Source organism: Mesocricetus auratus, unplaced genomic scaffold (assembly GCF_017639785.1).
Source record: "Mesocricetus auratus isolate SY011 unplaced genomic scaffold, BCM_Maur_2.0 Super-Scaffold_100011, whole genome shotgun sequence".
NCBI classification, from domain to species: Eukaryota; Metazoa; Chordata; class Mammalia; order Rodentia; family Cricetidae; genus Mesocricetus; species Mesocricetus auratus.
Window position 1 is genome coordinate 7,330,562 of NW_024429195.1, and position 25,254 is coordinate 7,355,815.

Below are 25,254 nucleotides of genomic sequence, written 5' to 3' on the forward strand. Positions count from 1 at the left end.
CACTTTACAAATCATGGACAGAACACATTTTCAATCAGTAGTGGGGCATAAAAATAATCATCTGGAAATAGCTACATTCATCTAACATTAATTTAGGAATCCTCAGCAGTAACAAAAGGTGCTTCCTCTCTCTGCAAAAGAAATTAGCCTAATAGAAGCCCTTTGCATTTATGTCAAAGGGTAACTTATGTATTTGTTTTGTTCTGTTTTCATGGTAGTGGCTCACTAGTCCAAGCTATCTTTGACCTCTTTTACGTTCATGCTGAAGTCAAAAGGACAATTTGTGAGCATAGACTGATTCCTAGTACGTAATTCTGGGATACAAAACTCAGGTCATTTGGCTTGAGCATTGCCTAGGGAGCTTTCTTATCATCCCAGCCTTGAACTTTTAAATTTAAAATCTAATTTTATATGTATGCGTGTTGTGCCTACATAGAGGTCTGTGTATCACGTGCATGCGGTTCCCAAGGAAGTTAGAGGAGGATGCCGGATCTCTTGGACTCAAGAGTTAGGGATGGCTGTAAGCCACCATGTTGGGTGCTGGCACTGGAAGCCTAGTCCTCAGGAAGAGCAGCCATGTTCTTTACCAGTGTGCTCTCTCTCCAGCCCCCAGTCTTGAGTTCTCTTGGTTCTCCTGCTTCCACTTCTAAAATGCTAGGGCTTACAGGAATGAACCCCATATGTAACCCCTATGTTTTTTCCTTACCCATTTCAAATACCTGCTCAAATTTTAAATGGGAAATCTTTAATTTCATTCCCTCCAGGCTTTCTTCACTCACTCACTCACTCATCCACTCCTCCCTCCCTCTCTCTCTCTCTGCTAAGGCTGGCTGGAGCCCTGTGTCTTCTGCATGCGTGGCAAGTACTCTAGTACAAACATTTCTCTAGCAACCCTACTCTTTGTTTGTTTTTCTCCCTGAGTACTTCGTGGTAATTCTACCATTTTTTAAAATTTGCTCTCAGCTCAAGTTTTCTCTTCTGTAAAGATGTCTCAACAATTAGTATACTTGAATCTTGTGTCACGAGCTGTGCTGGTTCTAAGGCCTCTTTCTCTATGCACAAAATTTTACATCACATTCCAAACTGTTTCCTGTATAACTTTCTTTATAGTAATTCTTCCTGGACAGTGGACATTGACAATGCTACCATTTTATATTCTGATGGCTCAGTGGTTAAAAGCACTTGCTGCTCTTGCAGAGGAGCCAGGTTTGATTCCCAGCATCCACATGGCAGCTCACAACTGTCTGTAATTCCAGCCCCAGGGGAGTCAACTTCTGACTTCCATCATCAAGAGGCATACATGTGGTGCACATATAGACATGAAGGCAAAACATCCATCCATACAACAAGTAAATACATACATACATAAAAGTATATATATGTGTATACACACACATACTTTAATTACATTGATTTGCTTATTTTGTGTCTGTGAGGAGAGCTTGTGTTCAAAGTGAAAAGACAACTTCCGAGAGTCGGTATTCTCTTTCTACAACCAAGAGCCAGCTCAGGTTGTTAGGTTTGGCAATAAGTACCAAACCACCGAGCCATCTAAGGCAGCCCTATCCTATGTTCTTACAGTCAAGTATCTAATATATAAATTTAGATAATCCAAATCTACTGGAATAACAAGTTATAAATCCTGAACGAACTCACTTCTTTTTTTCTACAAATAAATAAGCATTTATTTATAAATAAATGCTCACCCCAGCATTTATATCTTTCTAGGTAACTCTTACATACTCTGCTTTTTCTATACCAAGGATGCCAAAGTTCACTGGCTAGAAGTTTGGCAGCATTCAGGGTGGCAGGATCACCAGCTATGGAATTAATAAATACAGTGTAGCTTGGCTTCATATCAAGTCATTTATCCTTTGGTAAATTTCATCAAATATGCATTCCTTTGTCAACTGATTGCAGAGTTTTATGAAAGGGTATAACCACATAAGTACGGTTTCTTTCCCTCTCTGTGTAGGAACTGCTAACCCAATGGTAGAGAAAGTTGAGAAGCAGATAGCAGGATATTCACAGGTATGAAAGTGTTGTGCTAAGATTAAAAAGAAGCATAGAGACTATGAGATCACATAGATGAAGAGGAAAAGGGACTCCACCGTGAAGAAATGCAAAAGATGACAGGGGACAAGGCCTAGGACAACCAGGAATTAGACAATGGTAGTGTGCCATGATGAAGGCAACTAGATTTGGAAGGTAGGGAAGGGGGTAGTTTAGGTTTCATTTGAAATGTGGATCCTGGTAGAGAGATACAGAAAGATTATAGAGATTAGCTATATAGAAAGCCAGAGGAGTCTCAGGCCCAGAGTTCCAGATCTGAGAGTTGTAAGAATGTGGTAGCTACCTCAACCTGTAGGAGAAAATGAACATGCTTAGAGTTAGGATAAAATGGCAAGTACACAAAAAGTTATGTAAGATGGACATGGGAAAGCATATATAGTTCTTAGGAATACTATTTATTCAATAGCCTCAAGTTGTCTCCTTTCTCAAGAACCTAACATATTGTCTTTTCCAGCTAAGCAGTCAGTTTTGAATAGATCCTCCCAATCCTGTTTCTACACTGTTTGACCAAAATGAAAATGAGACTATTCCTTTGTAAATTAAAATTCAAATAGTGAAGACTATAAATTCTTATCTATTTTATAGTTACTATTTTCATTTATGCCCATTTCTTGAAAGAAAAGAGATATTTAGATCTGCTTTCTAGAAAAAAGATCCTAACTCTATGGACAAAACATATGACAAAATAATAGCCACTAATATTACATAACTAAAACATTTGTTCTTAGGTTACTCATTTTTCCTTGTTACTTTATGTTCATTCATTATCTACCCCCAAAGTCCAGGGCAGTAGTAAATAAAATGAAAGTTGTCAAGGGATTATTTCAACTGGATTAAGCCCAGAAGAATAAGAGAATAATAAGTTTCTGAATGTGTAATTGCTTGATTCTTGTTTGGACTAAAAGGACACCACCAAACAAAGTCATTATTCCCTACAGACATGAACAGTATTCTTTATTGGGGGAAGTATCTGCTCTCTATTTTGCTTAGGATTTCTTCAAGTAGCCAAAGCTGGTCTCAAACTTGCAATCCTACCCCTTCTGCCTCTGGAGTGTGATGATTTCTGGCATATATATCAACACACTGTACTCTATTTGACTTTTGATAAGCCAACCAGTGTTTTACAGTTGAGATGCTTAAAACTTACACAGACTTAACTCTGAGCAAACAAACCTTCAACAAATGAACAGCACAGATTAAGCATAATGCTGCCTGACCATCATTTTATTACTACTAAAATCCCCTTTGCTCTCTATTTCATGGTGGGGTAGTCATTATGGGAATGGAGGTAAAACAGCTTATCTCTCATCTATTGTCTAAGTAAAAACTAAATTCATGAAGAATATTCATTTTTAAGAGCATAGATTTCTGAATTAGAAAAAAGTTGTTTTTGTTCTGTTTTGGATAAAATCTTGCTACATAACCCAGGTTAAACTCAAACTCAGGGTCCTCCTGTCTCAGCCTCCAGCTGTTATAAAATCTAAATTCTACCCACTCACTACAGCAGGGAGTGGGGGCGCACACAGGGATGGTGGACCCTAGGTAGCTAACATACTATGACCAGCCACATTTGTACAGTGGGGTCACAGCTGTAGTATCTTAAAGAAAACTTGTCAAGGGACTCATGGCAAAAAACACCCCACAAACTTCAATTAGTTCCTTCGACTTTTTGAAACAGTTACTTTGTTTTTCTGACACTTTAAGGTTAACTTCCTTAAATTTATCTTAAACTACAAAGTAAGAATTAAGCTCCTAAAGCCATAAAGAGGCCTAAAATTAATTATGATTAGCTACTAGAAAACATGTTTTACTGTTATCCCAAGAATTTTAAACAATCCTAATTACAGCCTTCTAGATTTACTTTCATTTTTTTGTATTCTAGTAGTTAAATGTTAAGACTTAATGCAATCCCAAAATATATATACTAATAAAACTAACCTGAATTTGAAATTTATTAAGGCTTATAAAATACAGCATTTGTGTAGACTAATGTTAATCAAACTCTAATCTTCAGATTTGTCAGTTTCACTGTACAAAATATAATTACTGTGGGGAGGATCACCAATGGACACTCAAGTTTATCAGAATCAATTTAATTCAACATAAAATTAAAAAATAGTTCAGGCCTTCCTTTAGTGTTACATGAAATTTCAGCAATAACGTACTAAAAGAAAAAAAAATACCTAGCAACATTGGGACACAGTGCTGCTTTGCTTAACCCACTTATGACCCTAGCCATTTATTGCTGTAGAATCACACTGTCTGGTGCAGAGCAATAGAGGCAAGTGTAAGACAGCACTAGGAAAATATAAAAGGTTTCAAGCTTTTTTTTTCTTCATTATAAGAGAATTGTACACTAAGTAGTACACGGCCAACTTTTAACTACTAACAGCCTTTTCTCAGTTAAAGCTGGATCCATGTTTCTGAAATGATAAGGAGGTATTATAGGTAAGGTAAAATCTAGATATATCACATAGCAGAATCTGTTCACGTCAGCTTATGTAAATGTTTAAAAACTTTTTATTACACTTTAAGTGGGATGTGTCTGTATGGAAGTCAGATGATAACCTGTGAGATTCAGATTTGGCTGATTCTCTCTTTCTACCACACAGATCCAAGAACAGAAGTCAGGATATCAAATGTGGTGGCAGGTGCCTTTAACTACTGACTTATCCTTCTGCCTCCAGCTTTGTGTAATGTCTGTGAGAAGAATTCTAAATTTCTATCATGATCTGCAATTTGTCGCATTGATTTAGATAAAAAAGGTAAGTCATCTGAGATGGGGCCTTTCCTTCATGCCTTCGTTAGCAGCCTGTCTTGTCAACTGTCTTCTAATTCTTCAACAGACAATTTTGTTTGTCTCTAGCAAATGTTTCCTCTTAAACCCTGACAGCAGGAACTACTCTCCATCTCAGGGGTGTTCTTATTATTATATATGCTGCATATGACTAGCTTGTAATATTTAATACAATATCTAATTACACTTGTAAAGTGCAGTTTGAACTTGCATGATGCTGAGGTTGCCAGGACAAAGATGTAAGAAACTAATCAGGTCTTTGAACTGTTAGAAATGACTAGAAGAGGCTCACAGGAACAGTTAAAAACAGGCAGCTCTCCTCTCAAGAAGCCTCTCTCCCTACTAAAGTTAATGGAAGTCAAGTCAATGACTGCAGCTCTCTATACTTTTGAATGTGAGCCTAGCCTTTAATGGCATACTCCTTAAAAAATGATCTTCACATTTGGTTTTACTCATTGAGAAAGGAATGTATAGCAGTTTCTATAAGCTACAGACAACTGCATGATGTATATGCCAGTGAAATTCAGCATTCACGGAATACAAGGTGAACTTTCAAAACTCCTAATCTTTCAGATAAAAACTGACAGACTTTTTACATTGCAATCACAGATTCAGCCACATTTGTACAGTGGTTAGTTAATCTAATGAAAATCTGAGTGGCATAATCATATTTCATAAATGCCTATTGATGAAGTTCTCTCAACTGACCAATTCCTTTGACAATTCAATCAGAAATGAGTCTAAGAGGAAGTAAAAGAAACCAAATGTTATTCTGAAGTGAGCAGAACAGGACAAAGACTTGAAGATTTAGTTAAATGAGATAAAGACAGTTCATAATGCCTTTCAAGATACCTTGTAAACAAGTGGGATTTCTTCGTAAATTAGATTTGGGAGTGTGAAGAAATTCCAGCACTTTATTCCTTTTACATTAGTGGATCTTGGTGCAAATAGCCCCAAGAAGTCCCTGAACCATAAATACAGTCAATAATTAAAGACATCTTGTGATTTCTATTAAGCAATACTTCCTCCTCACCATTTCAAACTATGTTTATATTAGTACTATAAATTAACTAGACAATGCACCTTCTTCAACATTTCCATAGAATTTGAAGTGCTAATATTCTTATATGAGTTATATGGTAATAATTATCTTTTTGGTATCACCTAAGTGATGTTGGCACTGAGGGGCCATGGAAACTCCCACTCTTATCAAAAGGAGGACTTGACAGCCAGGCAATGTGAGGCAAGAATAGAATCCCTGTGGGAAGCTTCTGAAAGGACAATTATGTGAAGCTGTAAGAGTCATATTTAAGCTGACATGTAGATTCCAGAAAGTCAGAGATGACCAAAAAATGGGATATTTAGAGAGCCAGCCCAGTAGAGAGGTCATGTTTTGAAAACATATATGTATTATTACTAAAGAATGTAAGGCATAAATGCATTCTAAAAAATAACAGTTTACAGATAAGACTTTCATATTCTGGTTAGGTGTCAAGTTGTTTGTATACTTTTAATCATTTGACATTGAACAAAGTTTGTCTTTGGTCTTCAAACTATGTCAATTTAACTGAAGAGTAAGCAAACTTAAGAATTTTTAACTTGAACTTGTTTAAGCAGCATCATTTTGGATTAACTTTACCTTCCCTCTCTTTTTCCATTTACTATTGTAGTGCTGCAGACTGAAACCAACGCTATGCACATTTTATGCAATGAGTATATCATGAACCTTATATCAACAACTCTTATGTTTTGAGCAGAATCTCATTATCAAATTTGATTATCCTCTTCAATCCTCCTGCCTCCTCTTTGTAAGTGCTAGGATTAGGTGTGTACCACCATGTCTGGCTATAAGTCATATTCAGACATACAGAACTTTAAAATGTTTAATAGTTCTCTATATCTAAAATATATAAAAAGGTTATAAGATTTGAAACTCAATGAGATATAAAACCAAAACCAAAAATACATTCTCATAGCACACATAGGATTAAAGGTTTATGTACCTAAAAGACATTTTGCTTCATAAATGTTTAAAAAGTACAAATAAAAGGTTTTTCAATAGGTTTACAATAAAGTGAAATATTCAAATTGAGAAATTCTTATGAAGCATTTAGTAGAGTTTTACATATATTTTTCACTATCCTATGAAATAAATGCAATTTGAGCTGTTAAAACAGCCTCCTTAGTTTTTGTTATTTATAACACTATCATTAAGGGTGGAATTCTTTTTCTTCCTTTTTGTTTTTTTCAAGACAGGGTTTTTCTGTCAAACAGCTCTGGCTGTCCTGGACTTACTCTGTAGACCAGTCTGGCCTCAAACTCACAGCTTGACTCTGCCTCCCAAGTGCTGGGATTACAGGTGTGTATCATTACCGCCTGGCCAGGGTGAGTTTCTTAATAATCTCATTTAATAGTATCCTAATATGTACTAAGACTTTAATATTTCACATTACTCCTTTTAGAGTGTGTGTGTGTGTGTGTGTGTGTGTGTGTGTGAGAGAGAGAGAGAGAGAGAGAGCACACACGTGGAGGCGCCATGGAGGTGTGCACATGGAGTCAGAGGACAGCTTGTGCGAGTGGCTTCTCTCCTACTTATACACGGATCACGGGAGTTTAACTCAGGTCACTAGGCTCTCTAAACCATTTATTTGCTTATAATCATAAACACTAAACTTGAACAGAATATTTTCTAATGCAAAAATAATTTTTGACACTATACAACTCACAACAAGTATTTTTCTTCAACAAAACAAGAAAATTTGACACGCATGGTCATGCACATCTGTAATAATAGCATCCTGGAGTCAGAAAGAAGGAGGGCCTTTGGGAGTTCAAGACTACCCTGTCTATACAGCAAGTTTCAGGCCAGTCAGGGCTATACAGTGAGATCCTGCTTCAAACCAAACCCTAACACAAAACAGCAAAAATCCTCATCAGGGATTCTGATAGATGGTATCTATATAATTATGACTTAGAAAAATTAATGAGATAATGTACCAAGAACACTGAATACTGTGTCTGACAGTAGCAAAAGCACAACTAGCTTGTAGAACAATCCAAACAACACTTGAACAAGGACAGACAGTATGGGATTCTCCCACTTCTCACCCCCTGAGACAGGGTCTCTCTGTGCAGTCCTGGCTGTCCTGGAACTTGCTCTGTAGATCAGGCTGGCCTTGAACTCAGAGATCCACCTGCCTCTGCCTCTCAAGTGCTGGCATTAAACACGTGCACCACCAAACCCAGAAGTATGAGGGAGGGAGGGAGGGAGGAAGGGAAGGAGGGAGGGTGTGTGTGTGTGTGTGTGTATGTGTGTGTGTGTTTTCAAACTAAGCAGCTAGGACCAATGCACTTGTTAAAAATTCCTCTTGTAAATCATAAACTTGGGTGACAAATAAGGCTTGCCTTTTAAAACACAAAACACTGTTTACTTGTTATTTTTCCAAGAAGGTCTCACTATGTAGTCTCAGCTGTCCTGGAACTTACTATGTTAGACCAGGATGGCCTCCGGAATGCTAGGATTAAAGGCATGTGCCACCAAGCTCGGCCAAAACTTTCACTATTGCTACTAACTATTTTTGAAGATCTGACAAACGCTCTTAGCTTTTCACATAAATCTACCTCACATTTCTAAAATTTATACTTTTCTGAAGGCTTTATTATACATCAGTGAAATTAGACATCATTCTTTTGATTGAGTTATGCAGATGTCATAGAAAATGAACAGGAAGTATACTGAATAATAAAAAAGCTTACTGGTTGGTTTTACGTCTTTACCACTTGAAGAAATTTAGGTTTATAGAAAAGTTACAGAAAACCACACTAGAAACAACAGGATATTACTCAGAAGACAGAGTAGGCATGAATATGAATAAGGAGATAGTGGACAAAGATCTATGTCTGCCTGAGGACAAAGCTAAAACAGCTACAGTGGCTTGCTCAGTTGCTATCAACGCACTCCTCTTAGCTTTCTTAGAAGGAACTCCAAAAAGTGCTTTGTAGTGTGTGTGTAACATACCTTAATAAGAATATTAATTCTATAATGATAATTATGGACATATAACTTAGCCCATAGTTTTTTCTTCATTTTCAAAGTATGAATTTCAGATTAAAAAATTTAAGATCTAATCCTCAGTTAAATCTTACTAAGAGCCCACTTCATCAAAATACAGCTCTAGAAAACAAACCAGGAAGGTAAATAAAACAAGTTGTTTTCCTAAGCAAAGAATTCTGAAAGGAATTAATTTTCAGGATATACAAAAATATACTATTTTTATATGACACTGGCATTTTTAGTATTTTCAACATAAGAACTGGGAAAAAATATGGCTGTGTTTAGAAACAGTTAAAGATGGCCTTTTATGAAGAAAGTAAAATCCTCCAAGGAAATGCAATCAATTTATACAATATTTTATGAAAAAATATATTCCTTTTTTAAAGAAAAGAATTACTTCTCAAGTATTTCCTGAAAAAATAGCTGCAAAGTATTTTGGGCATTTCACTACACTGTAAGCATCTACAACAGATGCAACACAGATATTTAATGTCACTATCATACAGGATTTCACTTTCTTTTTTAAATTGATGTATTTAATAAATAGTATTACAGGGATAGGGTCTTGAGCTTTGTGAAGACTTCAAATTTTACATAATCCAAATAGTTAAAATTCCAACTTTCAACTTATATTTTATACTATTAATTATACAACGTGCTCATTTTGTTCATATAGTCATCTCAATACAATAACATCAGGTATAGTACATAAAATCTAATCCATTAAGTCTTACCAATTTATGACCTGATGAGACACTCTTGTGGACAACATTCAGTCCTTAGAAGCTAGAATAACCCTCCAACCATGTGAGGGCATCACAACTTTTAAACTTTCGGCTTTCGATCATTATTATGTCACATTCCTCCTCCGATGCTGAATTCTAAAAAAAATTCTAGCAAAGAGTTTAAGTAAATAAGTGCTTTAATCAAATAGCCTTTAAAATCGTTTATAGCAAAGGTTTATGTTTTACCATGATTACACAATTGATAGTTTTAGATGTAAAATAATTTGAAATATTTGATTTGGACTCTTAAAACTTAAAATTCCAACATGGACTTTCAGGCCAACAGAATACTTGTCAGTGAAGAGTCAAACAGAAATGGAACCAATTAAAAGTTCAAGATCATGATCCAGAAGTTCTGATTTAACACCATGCAACCTGATATGGACAGTTTTAACCCTACAGAATGACACTGAAACACTACTATCTCGTCCATATCTATGTATATTTCTAAACTCTAGTACAGCTGACAGGATCATAAAAATCTACAAGGATCACTTCAATGCTTAAGACAGTGTTCTACTTTTATTCCGACATCTCTGTCTGTCTATACTCCTCCCAATTATCAAAGTAAACATGTTGGTAAGAACAAGCTTTATCGCATGCTTTATGTACAGAAATAGTGGTCCTGGAAATCATCTTGGTAAGGGTGTCAAAGAAAACTGGGGGAGGATTTAAAAATGGCCAAAACTACCTTGTTACAAGTTATCTTCTTAAATTATTATTTTTTTTTGCCAGAAAGTTTCCTAGTGGTATCTATTTCAATCCCTGAAAAATGAATCATTAAAAACATTTCCTGTCTGATAATACCTATTTTTATTTTTAGTTGCCAGAGAGCCACAGCAAAGGCAACAACTGTGGATACAGTTTTACTTAATTAATACTCTAAATAAGATTATTTAATGGGTAGAGGGGCAAAGAGAAAGAGAAAGCAAGAGACCCATTGTTGAGGAAGATCAGTGTGTTCAGAACTCCAGACAGTCCTGGAAAGGAAACCGCAGCTATCTTAGGGCATCTGACCTAAATGTGGTATATTATGCTGCCACAGATTTTACCTGTGAATGGAACTTTTCTATCATACATGGTAACCATTACTTACAAATACAATCTTTCCAAATGTAATCTCACAACACATTTGATGTCATTAAAATTATATGAATTGGATTTTTCCCCCCAAAGCATAAGCTTATAATAAAAATCACCTGGTGAAGGCAAAAATCCGTATTTATCCAAAGCTGTGATTGATTTATTGTCACCAAATGTCTCTGAAAAATTTTAGTTATAATTCTAGCAATCAAAATACTTAGTATTTTTAAAATGTCTAATTTTGATGATTTACTCTGCTATGGGAAAAATTCCACAAAAGATAACATATATAGTCCTATTTAAGGAACTAAATGCTTCCTGAAATATGTATTGATAGCACTGGTAATTTGCTTAAACTGGTCATTTAAAGAGCAGACTGCTTGACTCTTTGTTCAAGGGCTTGCTTACACATAATTTTATTATAGTAAATGCCTAGGAAGCCTTTGGAAGACAGAATTAAACTATATATATATTATATATATATCATATAATATATATAGAAAATCCTGTAATTTTATGTATAAGTTTATAGGAAAAATATGGATATTATGCAAACATTATAGTTTCAGAGTTTAAAAACTACATTTAAGAAATATAAAACTTCTACTTCAATTTTTTCCTTGAGCACGCATTGAAAATAATTAGCTGTTATATAGGACAGGGTCATATTTGAATTTTTATTTTAAAATGAATTTAGGTAGCTGAAGTACTTATAGATGAGTAAAGATTAATCAGATAGTCTTTGAAATGTTAACATTAGAAATTCCTTTTATGAGTACCTAGAAAGCTCTGTCAACCATAATCTAACAATATCTCTATTGTTAGGAAGACACATAAATGACAATGTGCTCTTGAAAGTTTTTAGCTAAGAACGAGGTTTATGTTTACCATCCCTTAGTTAACCTTTTTTTATGGGAAAAAAAACAAAAAAACAGAACAAAACAAGAGCAGGAGGGCAAGGATGAATGACTTAAAATTTCTAAGTATTAATTTGAAAAGTGATAGACATTGAGTAACATGCCTGTGAGATTTCCCCAAATAACTTTTTGGGGAAATTCCTTGAAATACTGGGGGTTAAACCCAGGATTGAGCTGGTCAATGCAACTGAGAGCCTGATGTTTGCCATTTGAATGCATTATCTTTGGAGTCATAAACAACTCCATTTTCAACCATGAACCGTATTCTGTAAACTACCCATGAATATGTAGACATGATTTCACTGCTGTTCAAAAATGTTACCTACACTTTTACACAGTTGTTCCATATATTATGTATTAGGAACAGGAACATAAAAATACCTAAGATAAAGCTCCCAGCTATCGGGAGGCAGAGGCAGATGGATCTCTGTGAGTTAAGGTCAACCTGGTCTACAGAGTAAGTTCCATGCTACAAAAGCTACAGAGAAACCCTGTCTCCAAAATCCAAAAAACAACCCTAAGGTAAGCAGTTAGCCCAAATATTACTGATAATAACATGGGAAGATCACATGTACCCAGAAATTAGCACAGAAACTACAACAAGTATGCTATAACTGGTCTAATCTATTTTTTATTTTTGTGTGCACATGCACATATGTGTTCATGCGAATGTGTGTGGGGAGTGGATATGAAGACCAGAAGTGTCTTATTCACTTGTCCACCTTAGATTTTGGAACAGGGCCTTTTATTTGCTGGCCATTAGGCTCTAGGGATCCTCTCCAGTGTGGATTAACAGGTGTTTGTTGCTTCCACCCCCAAATGTGCATGCCGGGAGTCAAACCTCAAGCGTGTGCAGCAAGCACTTTCTTCACTGCGTAGTTCCCTTGCTCATCCTCGGGTTTGTTTGGTTTTGTTTTTCCTTCTTTTTCAGTGCTAAGGCTTGTGGTCAAGGCCTCACATACTCTAGATACAAACTTACTATGACTAAGCCACATTCCCCCAGCCTCTGGAAGTTGCTATGTAGACCAGGCTGGCCTCAACCTCAGAGAGAACCACCTGTCTCTGCCTCCCAAGTGCTGCGATTAAAGATGTGTGCCACCACGCCAGACACAGCATACATTCGTAAGTAACTATGGACAGTGACAGCCATATTGCCTGCACACATATTTTAATATACTGAGGATATCACCATTTATGGTCCCAATACCACAGAATTAAAAAGCTGGAAAAAAAGGTAGCATCTTTCAAATCTTTTACTGATTATAATAATGAATATTCAAATTTGCTATCTTTTAAAGGATAATAAACTAATTATTTCCATCTGTTAAAATTTATTTTTCAAATATAGCAAATATTTTAGAAGTAGCCAACTAAAGTCCAAACACAGAAGTTAATATTTGATAATCCACAGCATTTAAGTTCTTTTTATCAATTACAGTTTAAAAGTCAGCCATACACACCTCTCCCACTACTCCAAATTTAAAAAATAAATAAAAATTTCATCAAATATTTCTTCCCAAAGGGCTTGTAAACTCATGCACACATGAGTCTACAAACACTGAAGAAGTATAAACCTAAAATTTTAAACTGTTGAGGAATACAAAGAAAAAAGTAACAAGAGAAAGAGGTTGTGTTTGTTCTAGTTCAATAATTTTAGGGTGTATTAAATTTTCTCTTAGTCTGAGCAAGTCCAATGACAAGCTTTTCCTAACAAATTTTTGTTATAAAGTTCAAGATTTTGTAAAATAGTTTAGTAAGTTAATTTACATAATTTTGTGCTACTTGAAGATGTGGTCCTCTTAAAATATGGGGAGAAATATAAATAAATAGTAAATACCTTCTTAAGTGATCTAAAATTTCACCCTGAAAATAATTACCATGACCCCTGAAAGTAGGATGGGTGATTTAGGTTGAGTAATTTAAGCAATGAAGGTAGTAAACGAAGGAACAAAATCATGTAGCCTGGTAAATAGCTAAACAATTTTTCATTGCCAATTTGAAGTCTATCAATGTGCAGAAAACAGGTATCAATATATATCAGGTGTTCTAGTTGAAGTAAAGAAAAACTAAGAAGAAATGTTTAGGAATTAATGAAATAATATTGCAAAGAATAAGGTTAAGATTTATGGTTAAAACTGTGGCAAGTAGATAATTGTCTAAGAGAAGATGAAAACATTTTCTCTTTTTTGGTTAGGAAGCAGTATTTTCAGAATGTTTCCATTTCTAAAACACCTTCTTCACATGATCTCGTCTTCTGATTTCAGAGTTAGGTGGTATTGCTTATGGTTCTGGCTTAAACCTCTCTTACCCCACTCTCTTCCTTAGAATTCTGGCCTGTTCTAAAGTTTGAACTCTAAATACAGAGAAAAAAATTCTTCAGTATCTTACTTCTTTACCCAGTTGCATACCTGCATATTTCAAACAGTCTGTCAACTAAGCCATAAAACAGCTGAAACGATAAACCTCATCATCTATTCAAACTAATTCTTTTACTAACACATTCTGTAATATGAACATTCCCTCAATCAACTGGGTTTTCAACACTTTGGAGTTGCTTGAGGAATTCCTTATAGTTCACAAGCTGTAAAATCTTACTAATCCCTACTTTTTGATAATCATACTTTTTCTTTGTTCAATCAAGTTTTTCTTCAAATCCAACTATTCTTCTTATATTTATCCATACATATATGTAAGCCCTATATTTTCACAATGATCCACAGTACCATTCCTCTAAATGGACTGCTTCTTTTCCTCAGTTTTCTAGCTCTGCAATACCAAACTCACCACTTTCAACTAAGAAGCTGCCTTCTGAAACAGCTTTGAGCAATCACTCCAGCTTTCCTTATGAAGTGCAAAGTGCTTGGATATTATAAAGGGCTATCATTTTCAATTATGTGATAATGATTCTCTTTATCTTTCCCCAAAGTAAGACCAAGCTCATTAGAAGTTGAATCTTACAACCTTGCTTTTCCTGATATAATAGAAATCAATGAATTTGTGTCAACTAATGGCATCTAATCACTTTCCTTCTAATCTACATTTAAATATTGCTGTTGCCATGACAAGCTAACTCAAGGATATCATGCATCCCTTGTAATTGCTTATCACTTATTGACTAAATTTAACTGATTTCCTCATGAAGACAAAACACTCCAAGTTTATTCATAAAACAAAATTCTTATAAGCAGTCTAGTTTCCTCCCTTTAGTCTTCTCTCTAGTGCTTCCTTATCTTACTGGCAGGACATTTAAGAGATAGTAAAACTGCTGTAATTCTTACATTAAGCTCTCACAGACAAAAACAAAACAAAACAAAAAAACCTCTTAATGATGTTTGATTTCCAGTGATTACTGAGACAGGTTTCTAAACTAATTCTGTAGACTTAAGAAAACTAAGAACAAACACAATTTTTAAAAGGTAGTCAAAATTTAGCATCACTAAATGTTAGTAAGGATACCACAAAAAATTGGCTTTACAATAATATAACTTCTCAGAAAGTTACTTACATAAGATATATTATTTATTAAAAGAACTTAAGAAGGAAGGGGCTGGATTATCTTTGAGCTATCAGCATCCCTCTCCTCACATTTGTAATTACTTCCACTGACTATTTTCCCGAGGACCCTGCAAGTGACAAAGGAGGAACACAAAACTATGATGGTACCTAAAAGGCTTGAGTCAGGAGAACACTGGATACCCCAGAAAAGATTATCTGAATATAGACAAAGGCATTCCGGCTATTGGAAAAAAAAAAAAAAACCTCTCAAATTATTAATTCTAGCTTAAATAAAGGAAAAACAAAGGACAACTGGCAAGCTAACGAGGAATAGCATATAAGTCATTCATAATTTGAGTGTAAAGATATTTGATACATTGAAAATATCCTAGCAGAAGAAAAAGGTTTCAGTCCTTAAAACTGGATACAAGCATGGCCCTTCAGATACTCAGGCATGATTAACGAAAGCTAGCTTTAACAGCTACTCCCAGGACTGAAAGTTAAGAGTGATTCCAACTATTCCAGAGGACCCAAGTTTGGTTCCTAGCACCCAGGTAACCGGATGGCTCACAACCACCTGCTACTCCAGCTACAGGTTTGATGCCCTTTTCTGGCCTCCACAGGTACCTACCCTGTAAGTAGTATACTCCGCAATAAAAATAAGTCTTAAAAAGTCTACCCCTGCTGATGGGCAAATTTATGCTTCAAAATATATAGATAACATAGACATCAATCATAAAGAGGCGGGACAGGATTTGTGGCCCCCTAAACCAGTGGTTCTCAACCTGTACAATGCAACCCCTTTGGGGTTGTATGTCAGATATTTACTTTCTGATTCATAACAGTAGCAAAACTATAGTTCTGAAGTAGCGACAAAGTTAACTATGGTTGGGGGATTAAAACAGCATCTGTTTCATAATATAATCTTACTTACGTATTTCTTTATAATACCTTATATTGTTAGAGCAAAACTAATTAAAACTTGATTATAAACACAGCATTACAAAATTTAAAATTTCCTGTTCAAAAGCTGTTTAAAATGATTTTTGCTTAAGGAACAAACCATCTAAAAGATATAAAGTATTAGAAAATATCTTCAGAGTTATACAAACAAACAAATCAAGCCTAAAAATTAAAAGTTTTACTATCAAGGCAATGCAGACCATGTCTTAATATGACATGTACATGCACTTAGCAACTCTCTATGCTAATGGAAGAGGTATAGTTGAGTCTATGCGTGTTATCCAAAAATATGCCAGATGATACAAATGTGTTGCCAGGCAGAGTTAAAAGAATCTAACAAGCTTTGTAGGAATTTAAAAAACACTGTGCTCAACTCCTATTAATTAAACACAGAATGATGGGTTGCTAATAAATATTCAGCCAAATAACTGAACAAAGCATATACTATTTAAAAATGTGTGTTAAACAGAAAGATAAACCAAAGTATCTTTTGTCAAAAGTGAGGTCAAGGAGTTATGTTTTTTCTTTTTAAGCGAAAAATAAGACCTAAACAGTATCTGAAAAAGCAACCTGTTTGGGGGCCTTAAAATTATATAGATACATGGAATTCTAGCAAGTAAATATGGTGACAATTTTTTGTTAAAATTAATGACAATTTTGTTATTCAGGTCTTGTCCCTTGTCCAGTTTTTTGAAATGGCATTTGTTTTGTTATAAATCCTACAAAACAACACAAAAATTAAGACTGATTAATAGAAAAACGTTTTGTATTAAAATATATACATATATTAAGCAAGTGACTATTTCAAAGCAATATGTAAATCCTTAAAAAATAGCTAAAACATGCACAGAATGCAGTAAAAAGCACATTTATACTCTATAGAAAATACCTCTTTTTTGGTTTATTTTGCTGCTTTGTCCCATGCTAGATACCATGTGATTTCCCCCTTTAACAAAAAAATCAGTTTTATGCAAAGCAATTCATGCATACACTTTTCTATGTATGCATTCCATATCAAGTAATCATACCTATCCCAGAGGCTCTTTGATTCCTGAAACGTGTTCAAATGGAACGCTTGGTAGAAAGCAGTTGAAGGATTCCTGTGAGATCCAAGAATCAAATGGAAATGAAGTTGAGAATGTACAGTATATTCAGTACAAAAAAAAAATGGAAGATTTTAGATTCTCATACAGTGTAACCACTTAAATTTGAAAAAGGAAAAAGAAAGCGTTGAGATTGTTTAAAACAATACTTTGGGAAATTATAAAGCACACAAAATTCAAAACCTATAATAACTCGGGATCAAAGTTCTAAAAGAAAGAATAAATAACTGATAAAGCTATATACTAGCATTCAATTGTGTGCACATATGCACAAATGTAACCAGTTCAGAGCCTATCAACACCACGTTGTATCAGACGCCTTAATCATCGATGGTTCTGGCTGTTCTCCAGTAGCAAATCCTCATACAACACTAAGCTATAGCTTTCTGGGACTTGTTAAAAGTGAGAAGGGTTAATAATGACTAGTGAAGAGTCCTTCCTTGGGTGGACAGATACATTTCCACTTTAAGTTTATGTGTGTGGCCAGGTGGTGGTGGCGCAAGGCTTTAGCCCCAGCACTCAGGAGGCAGAGGCAGGCGGATCTCTGTGAGTTCAAGACCAGCCTGGTCTACAGAGCGAGTTCCAGGACAGCCTCCAAAACAATACAGAGAAACCCTGTCTCGAAAAAACAAAAAACAAAACAAAAGTTTATTTGTGTGTAGTTTCTCTGGTCTTGTGTGTGTGTGTGTGTGGGGGGGGGGGGGAGACAATGCAACTGTATGATTGTATGGAAGCATTCTAATGTCATGAGTATAATGCCCCCCCTTTAAAGGGGAAAAACCTATTAACTGTATCACCCATTCCTATTATCCCCAGGGACACAATCCCTAGGGCCAACACAACAGAACTGCAGGTAACCTGATGAGCTCATGTAGGCCAACTCCAGTATGTCAGGAATAATTTCTCATGGAGCTAAGCTTTCAACTAGCCTGGTTCCTAACAGTTTTCACTCATTAAGCATAATTCTAAAGCCTTCCTTACCATCCACCTGTACTTTAGAGGAGTTAACGTATCACTTTAAAAATTCTTGACTCAGGGCTATAGAAGATGGCTCAGTGATTGAGAGCACATCTGCTCTTGCTGAGGACCCAAGTTTAGTTCCTAGTGCCACCCACTCATAACTTCCTAGGAACCCAACTCCACAAAATCTGATGACAGATCAATCATTCATTCACTCAATCAACCTTTCTTCTCTGGGCCACAAGGAAAAACACAACAACCAAATCTTTGATTCATGCTACAGCATAAGAATACTCGATGTTATTCAAACTGTTTTACATTTGACTCAATCTCCATCACAGTCCTATCTAAAAGGGATAAGGGATAACTTCCCAATGTCAGAGTAGGTGGCCTAATTTTAAACCACTATATTAAACATACCAGAGTTAAAACCCGACTGCTCTAGATATCTTTTCCTTTAAATAAGTTATTAAATAGTTAAACATTATGATTAAATAATACAATAGTTTTATTTACCCTTGTCCAATAGTTGAAAACCTGTGACCATATCTAACCCTTCTGGGTACAGTCAATGCTTACTGCTATTATGTATGGTATTAAGCAATAATTTTCAGATGCTTTTCCAAAACCATAGTAGGTGCCTTAAGAAAGGCTGCTGAATTACAGAGCAGTAAGAAAACTGTTTCTGGGGCTGGAGAGATAAATGGCTTAGCAGTTAAGAACACTTCTTGAGGTGGTGGTGGTGTGCGCCTTCATCCCAGCACTTGGGCTAGAGGCAGGTGGATCTCTGTGGATTCAAGGACAGCCTGGTCTACAAAGTGAGTTCCAGGATAGTCAGAGTTACACAGAGAAACCCTCTTTCAAAAAAACAAAAGCAAAAAAGGAAGGAAGGAAGAAAAGAAGGAAGACTTCTTGCTCCTCAGATTCAGAACACTCAAACTCAGTTCCTAGCACAGAAAGCAGATACCAACTCACTGTAACCCCAGCTCCAGGAGATTCAACGCCCTCTTGTGATCTCCACCAGCACTGGCAGACACACAGCACATACATTCACACAAATATATGTATATACATATAAGTGAAAAAAAACCTTAGAAACTATTTATAAAGCTGACTGCATTGGCAATCAAATACCAACAACCATCAAATTACAAACACTAGAATCATGACTTCCAAAACTGAATTAAGCCAAGCTTGAGTTGTATGCACCACCAATTTTTATACAGCACTTTAGATTTTAACCTGTAGATACCACTTTGACAAACTAGGAACGTCTCAGACTGGGTAACAGGGAATAACCAATGTAGCTGTTGGATTAATTAAGATTTTTAACAATGTATAGTTTTTACCACTTTCCTTACTCTATTTCCTTTCTATCCTTTGAACCCTTTTCACTTAACTAGGTCTAAGGCAATCAAGAGCACAGATTAGATCTGCCAACAGCAAAGTTTAAGAGGGTTCTAACACCTAATTTTTTTTTAGACTACCTTTTTTTCACTGTACTTCAAAAATCAAGTCAGCCAAGTAAGATAAAAGGCAAATGAATTGAAAACATAATTTGGCTCCTCCCACCACCAACTAAATCAGGTCTGCCCAGGACCATATGAGAATTGGATTGCTATTCCTTATGTTGCTTAGAAACTTCAACGACTCAAAGAAACCAGAAGAAGGAGACTAGTAGAGTAAACTTTGAAGTTAGTACCCAGTTTAGAATCACAAAGTTTTTATAAAGAGCATTTTAAATTTAATATTTTCAGAGGGCTGACATTTTAAAAAAGAACTTCATGTATTTTGGCTTTGGAAATACCTATATTTAATTTAAAGCAAATTTACCTGCTAAGCAAAATGACTTCAAATAAAGTCTTATGTTACAAAATGCCACCATTTTTTCAATGTAATGATACAATGTTTCTTATAAATCAAATACAAAATAAAAAATTATCTACCATTAACAGTAAACCTTAGGGTATGAAAAGGAAAGATAAATTTTATTCAGTGGTTTTGAAAAATGTCTACAAACAAGAAAACAGCATTTTCATTTAGACTGCAATAAATTCAATATAAACTACATCTTGTTCTTCTAAGAACTGCTTTACTTAGAGTAGTAGTTTATATTCACTTCAAATAAGTTAGGAAACTGGTTTCAAATGTAATTTCTTGCAGAAGAGAATATATGGTCAAAATGCACAAAAGTTTACTACTATGTCAGTTACAACTTTGTGCTATCAAGTTTCATTTGGCTTTGAAATGATTTATTACAGAGCTTTCTATGGGACCTTAGTACCCTCAGTTTTTATGTAATTCTAAGTTAATTGTGCCCACTGATATTTACAAGTGGCTTTTTCTGTCTCTATTCTCTGTCTTTATATACCAGTTTGTCACAATTTCCCAGTACATGAAGACAGTCTACCAGAAAGTGACAAACACACATAGCACAGATCCACATGCTTTACCAGACATTACTTGTAGGGTAACTGGAGTAGGAGAAGAAACACACACACACACACACCCTACATCTCAGAATAAATCTAAGACGTGGTGAGTTAAAGGGAAATGTATGAAGTCTCAACTCAACAAAGCCTCTTTCCTACAGGTCAAAATCCAACTTTTAGGATTTAAATAGGAATCAGACCAAAAAACAAACAAACAAAAAAACCAAGGGTTATTCCAATTTTTTTTTTTTTTTTTTTTTGAGACAGGGTTTCTCTGTATTGTTTTAGAAGCTGTCCTGGAACTCGCTCTGTAGACCAGGCTGATCCTGAACTCAGAGATCCGATGCCTCTGCCTCCTGAGTGCTGGGATTAAAGGCATGCGCCACCAACGCCTGGCTAGTAGAGAATCTTAACATGCATCAAGTATCTCATTGCCATAACGGTAATGTTGAAGCAAAGGGAATACCTGAATTTAGAGCTAGGTGTATGACTCCACTTAGTACATTCTACCAAAAAAAAAAAAAAAAAAAATTCTGACTTTTGGGCTTCAGTGCAACCCCCCATTCAAAACACATTATTACACTTGAATGTATAATACGATAATTACTGAGATGAATATTGAAGGAAGCTGTAGGAGGAACACTACTTTAGCAATATAAACGTCAAGAAATGCTTTTTAAGTAGCAACTATAATTTAATGTAAGAACCTAAATTTATTGTGGTATTAAGCCCTTCTTCACTGTCTCCTGTAAAGTTAATCAAATAATTTCCCAAATACAACAGTATCCCTCTTCCATTTCATTCACATTCACAAGCTGTCACTTCTTTGAGCTCAGCAAGTCATTTTTCTTACCAGTGATCTAATGTGAATTTATCCCGGTTTGGACACTTTAAGTTATGAACTGCATACATATAAGCATATGCAAAGACAGTGCCAGAAGAGAAGTCAGACTACATTAAGAGATCAAGTTTCTTAAATGTTCCCTATTAGCGCTTACTATTTATTCCATCAAAACCTAATACATACACCAAATAGAATCTAATCATATAGACTACCACCTTGGAAGAGAATTTCATTTCTGTAAAGCTTACTACTTGGAGAACACTAAACAACTGAATGACTGGTGTGTTGTTCCTTTAGCTGTTTACTTTGCATTCAATTACTTCTTGAGTATTTGAGTATTTAAAGAAGTAAGCTTCATTTTCTCTCTTCCAATCAACCAATCATACAATGGTAGTGGCCAAAAAAGGGTTGAGTGATCATGACAAAGGTTCTACCCAATGTCATTTAAAAGTATGGGTTCAATAGGACTAGATAGAACCTTAAAATATGACCGAGTCCCAAATTCTAACTTTGCCAACGGGGGGGGGGGCGCTGAGGGGAACTAAATGATTTGATCAGTTAAATCAGCAGAGTAGTTGAAACAATCAAGTTTGGAACAGGTATTCTCCTTTTCCATGGGCACAAGCAGGCACACAAATGCAGCAAAACACCCACCCATATCAGTCTTAATGCCTGCACACCAAAACTCAAGACTCTTGGTAAGATTTGTGCATTTCAAGGGATAATCTGCAGGAGTTTGGAGCTGGAAATATTGACTCCAATTTCTGTAGTGTACATGTGCTACCATACTATCTTATGTCATAGATCACTCACATACAATTTAATACTTTATTTACACCAGCAGGCACAACCCCTTTAGGGTTGCATATCAGATGATTCATACTAGTAGCAAAATTACAGTTCTGAAGTAGCAATGAAAATAATTTTATTTTTGGGGGTCGCCACGTGAGAAACTGTATTAAAGGGCTGCAGCATTAGGAAGGTTAAGAACTATCAAACAAAAATTTACAGAGCTGAGTGACTGGTTTAAAGACCATTATACTAAATACACAGCAACAGTAGGTTTTAATTCAGGTATGTATGACCTAACTGTCTGTAATGGCCAATTATGTGTTAATTCACAGACATACTGTTGTTTCCATGGCAGAGTTAAAGTATACAAAGAATTTGTTTGGTTTAACACACATAACTCCGAAGTGGTAAAACTACAGTTTTATTTTAGAAACTAATGGGCTCTAAACTTTGCTTCTGTAATCCTTTATTAATATATTATGCAATTTACCTGTTATATAGGTTGTTAATAAAAAAGTAACAACCTAAAAGATTCAAAATATTTCAATGTTCTTTATAATAACTGACATTTGCCAGAAAAAGTTTATCTCCTGTAGTGTGAAACTCCAGGCAAATTTTAGTGAATACTTATGGGAAAAGGCACTGAGGTTAATTTAAACTAATATTTAGGTTTCACTTGTTTACCCTGCCTAGTCTGACAAATTGTTAATGTCCTATGTAGATAGCAGTAAAATTAGTAACTTAATTATCTGCAGAATTTTCACTTCATCCACAAATGAGTGCACATACACACAAACTACTGTTTTCTTAAAGTAAGTATAAGAAATATAGCTATATCATTTTAAAAACAATTAGTACAACTTACAGAAATAAAGCCATTTAAGTCTGATTTGGAGTTTTAAGTTTGAAAGGGCAGGGGACTGGAGAGATGACCCAGTGGGCTAGTGTTGCATTAGCAAAGGAGTGGGCTTGACTCCCAGAACCCACAGACAGCTCATACCATCCATTACCCCACTCCCCCACTTCCAGGGGCTTCAATGCCTTCTTCTGGTCTCAATGGCACTAGCAAGCACACACATGGTGCACAAACATACTCGCAGGCAAGATAGCCATACAAATAAAGTTAATCTAAATTTGTTTAATTTGAAAGATTCAGAGCAACATACATGAAATTTTCTGACTCATTACACAAATACTTACAGGGATAAAAATTTTTATCTATATCTTCAATATTACCATTCAAGTTTGAAGAATATACACTGAAGTGTATTTATTAGTGCCATGAAATGATAAGGCAAACTGTTAAATCTTTATGGGAGGCACATAATTCTGTTTGTTGAGACAGTGTCTCATTATGTAGCCCTGGGTAGCCTGGAACTCATTATGCATATCAGGTTGGCTTTGAACTCTCAGAGACCAGTCTGCCTCTGCCTCCCAAAAAAGCATCTAACTTTTGCTTTAAACAATGCAGAGTAAGAACATAAAAAATATTGAATAATTAGTATGATCTTGATTTGCTGTAAGATCAATGATTCATATATGCACATTCTTTGTAATTGTACCCATCAGTACTGTGCTATCTAAAATAATAGCTTAAACCACTAGTTGAGTATAAAGAAAAAAAAATCCCACAAGCTTAAAGACTTATTTCAACAAATATGCACAATACCACATAAACGATACTAATAATTAAGATTTATTTTTTAAAAATCTGGTCTTTTTTCCCATAAAAATCTAGGAAGGATTCAACATTTAAACTACATTTAACTAGACAGATTGGTTTTTATAAAGCCCCTCTCTCTTTATACTTATTAAAGACTAATATAATAAGCAGTATCTCTTCAGATAAGTAAATATAAAATGGTCTAAAAAAACTATCCAAAAGAAAAAGTTATAAAAACCAGACTACAAGCCAGGCGGTGGTGGCGCACGCCTTTAATCCCAGCACTCGGGAGGCAGAGGCAGGAGGACCTCTGTGAGTTCGAGGCTAGGCTGGACCAAAATAATACAGAGAACCCCTGTCTCATAAAAACCAAAACAAAAAAACAAAAAACAAAACAAACAAACAAACAAAAAAACCACCCAGACTACAGGCTGGAGAGACAGCTCAAAGGTTAAGAACACCGGCCGTTCTTCCAGAGGTCCTGAGTTCAATTCCCAGCAACCACACGGTGGCTCACAACCCTCTGTAGTGAGACCTGGTGCCCTCTTCTGGCCTGCAGGCATGTAGGCAAACACTGTATACATAATACACAAATAAATCTTTAAAAAAAACCAAAAAACGAAACAGACTACTAGCCTTCACTATTGATAAGTTCATGTCTTCTAAGATGAAACATGTTATTCTATTTTCTTTCATATTTGTCATGTCAGTCATCACTCAATACCGTTACTTCCCTACTCTTCAACTCAGGCCATCATGGGAAATGAAAACTCAAAATCTCTTTACTATTCTAACATCCAGTCCCTCTATTAAGATGATTGACGTCTTTAATCCCAGCACTCGGGAGGCAGAGGCAGGTGAATCTCTGAGTTCAAGGCAGCCTGGTCTACAGAGGGAGTTCCAGGACAGTCCCGGAAGCCACAGAGAAACACTGTCTGGAGGTGGAAGGGGGGGATGATTTCTAGGTGGGAGCATTTGCTTAATGAATTGCTGCTTGTCATCGAAGGACACTTCATCTAATCTCTCTCCCAGTGCAATAAATGAATAAACAAATCTACTCCAAAGTCTCAAGCACCAGATGCATAATCCTAGTATCAAACCATTTCCAAATAAATGCTGTCAGAGCCTTAAAAAACAAATATGTTTATGCTGCATTTATTCTCAGGGTACATAATAACCCTACTTCTAATATTATGTAAATGGCTTCTCACAAAGATGATTTCACAGATTTATGATCCCATATGTTTCTTTCACTTACAAGAAAAAAATATGCACTAGTTACTTGTAATGTTT

General features: G+C 35.5%; 1 protein-coding gene and 1 long non-coding RNA gene across 5 annotated transcripts in view; one reads left to right on the top strand and one right to left on the bottom strand.

Moving 5' to 3' along the window:
- The window catches only part of LOC121143171, a 28,716-nt gene extending 21,687 nt beyond the window's left edge, over window positions 1–7,029 (top strand). The window contains exons 3-4 of the long non-coding RNA XR_005880316.1: window positions 4,686–4,838; window positions 6,541–7,029. This is a non-coding gene — a long non-coding RNA (uncharacterized LOC121143171). The remainder of the gene's footprint in view (window positions 1–4,685; window positions 4,839–6,540) is intronic.
- Window positions 1–25,254, bottom strand: part of Tsc22d2 (TSC22 domain family member 2) — a 47,628-nt gene that overhangs the window by 15,724 nt on the left and 6,650 nt on the right. The window contains exons 2-3 of one of the 4 annotated variants that reach the window (XR_005880314.1): window positions 17,196–17,267; window positions 9,659–9,817 (exon numbers count right to left, since the gene is read on the bottom strand). The exons of 1 other annotated variant lie outside the window; for it this stretch is intronic. Coding sequence is in view for 1 of the 3 variants with exons in the window: in XM_005077904.4 (XP_005077961.1) it covers window positions 17,196–17,267 (72 nt within the window). In the remaining 2 variants the exon portion in view is untranslated. The remainder of the gene's footprint in view (window positions 1–9,658; window positions 9,818–17,195; window positions 17,268–25,254) is intronic. 2 more of the 4 variants (XR_005880315.1, XM_005077904.4) reach the window with 2 other exon arrangements.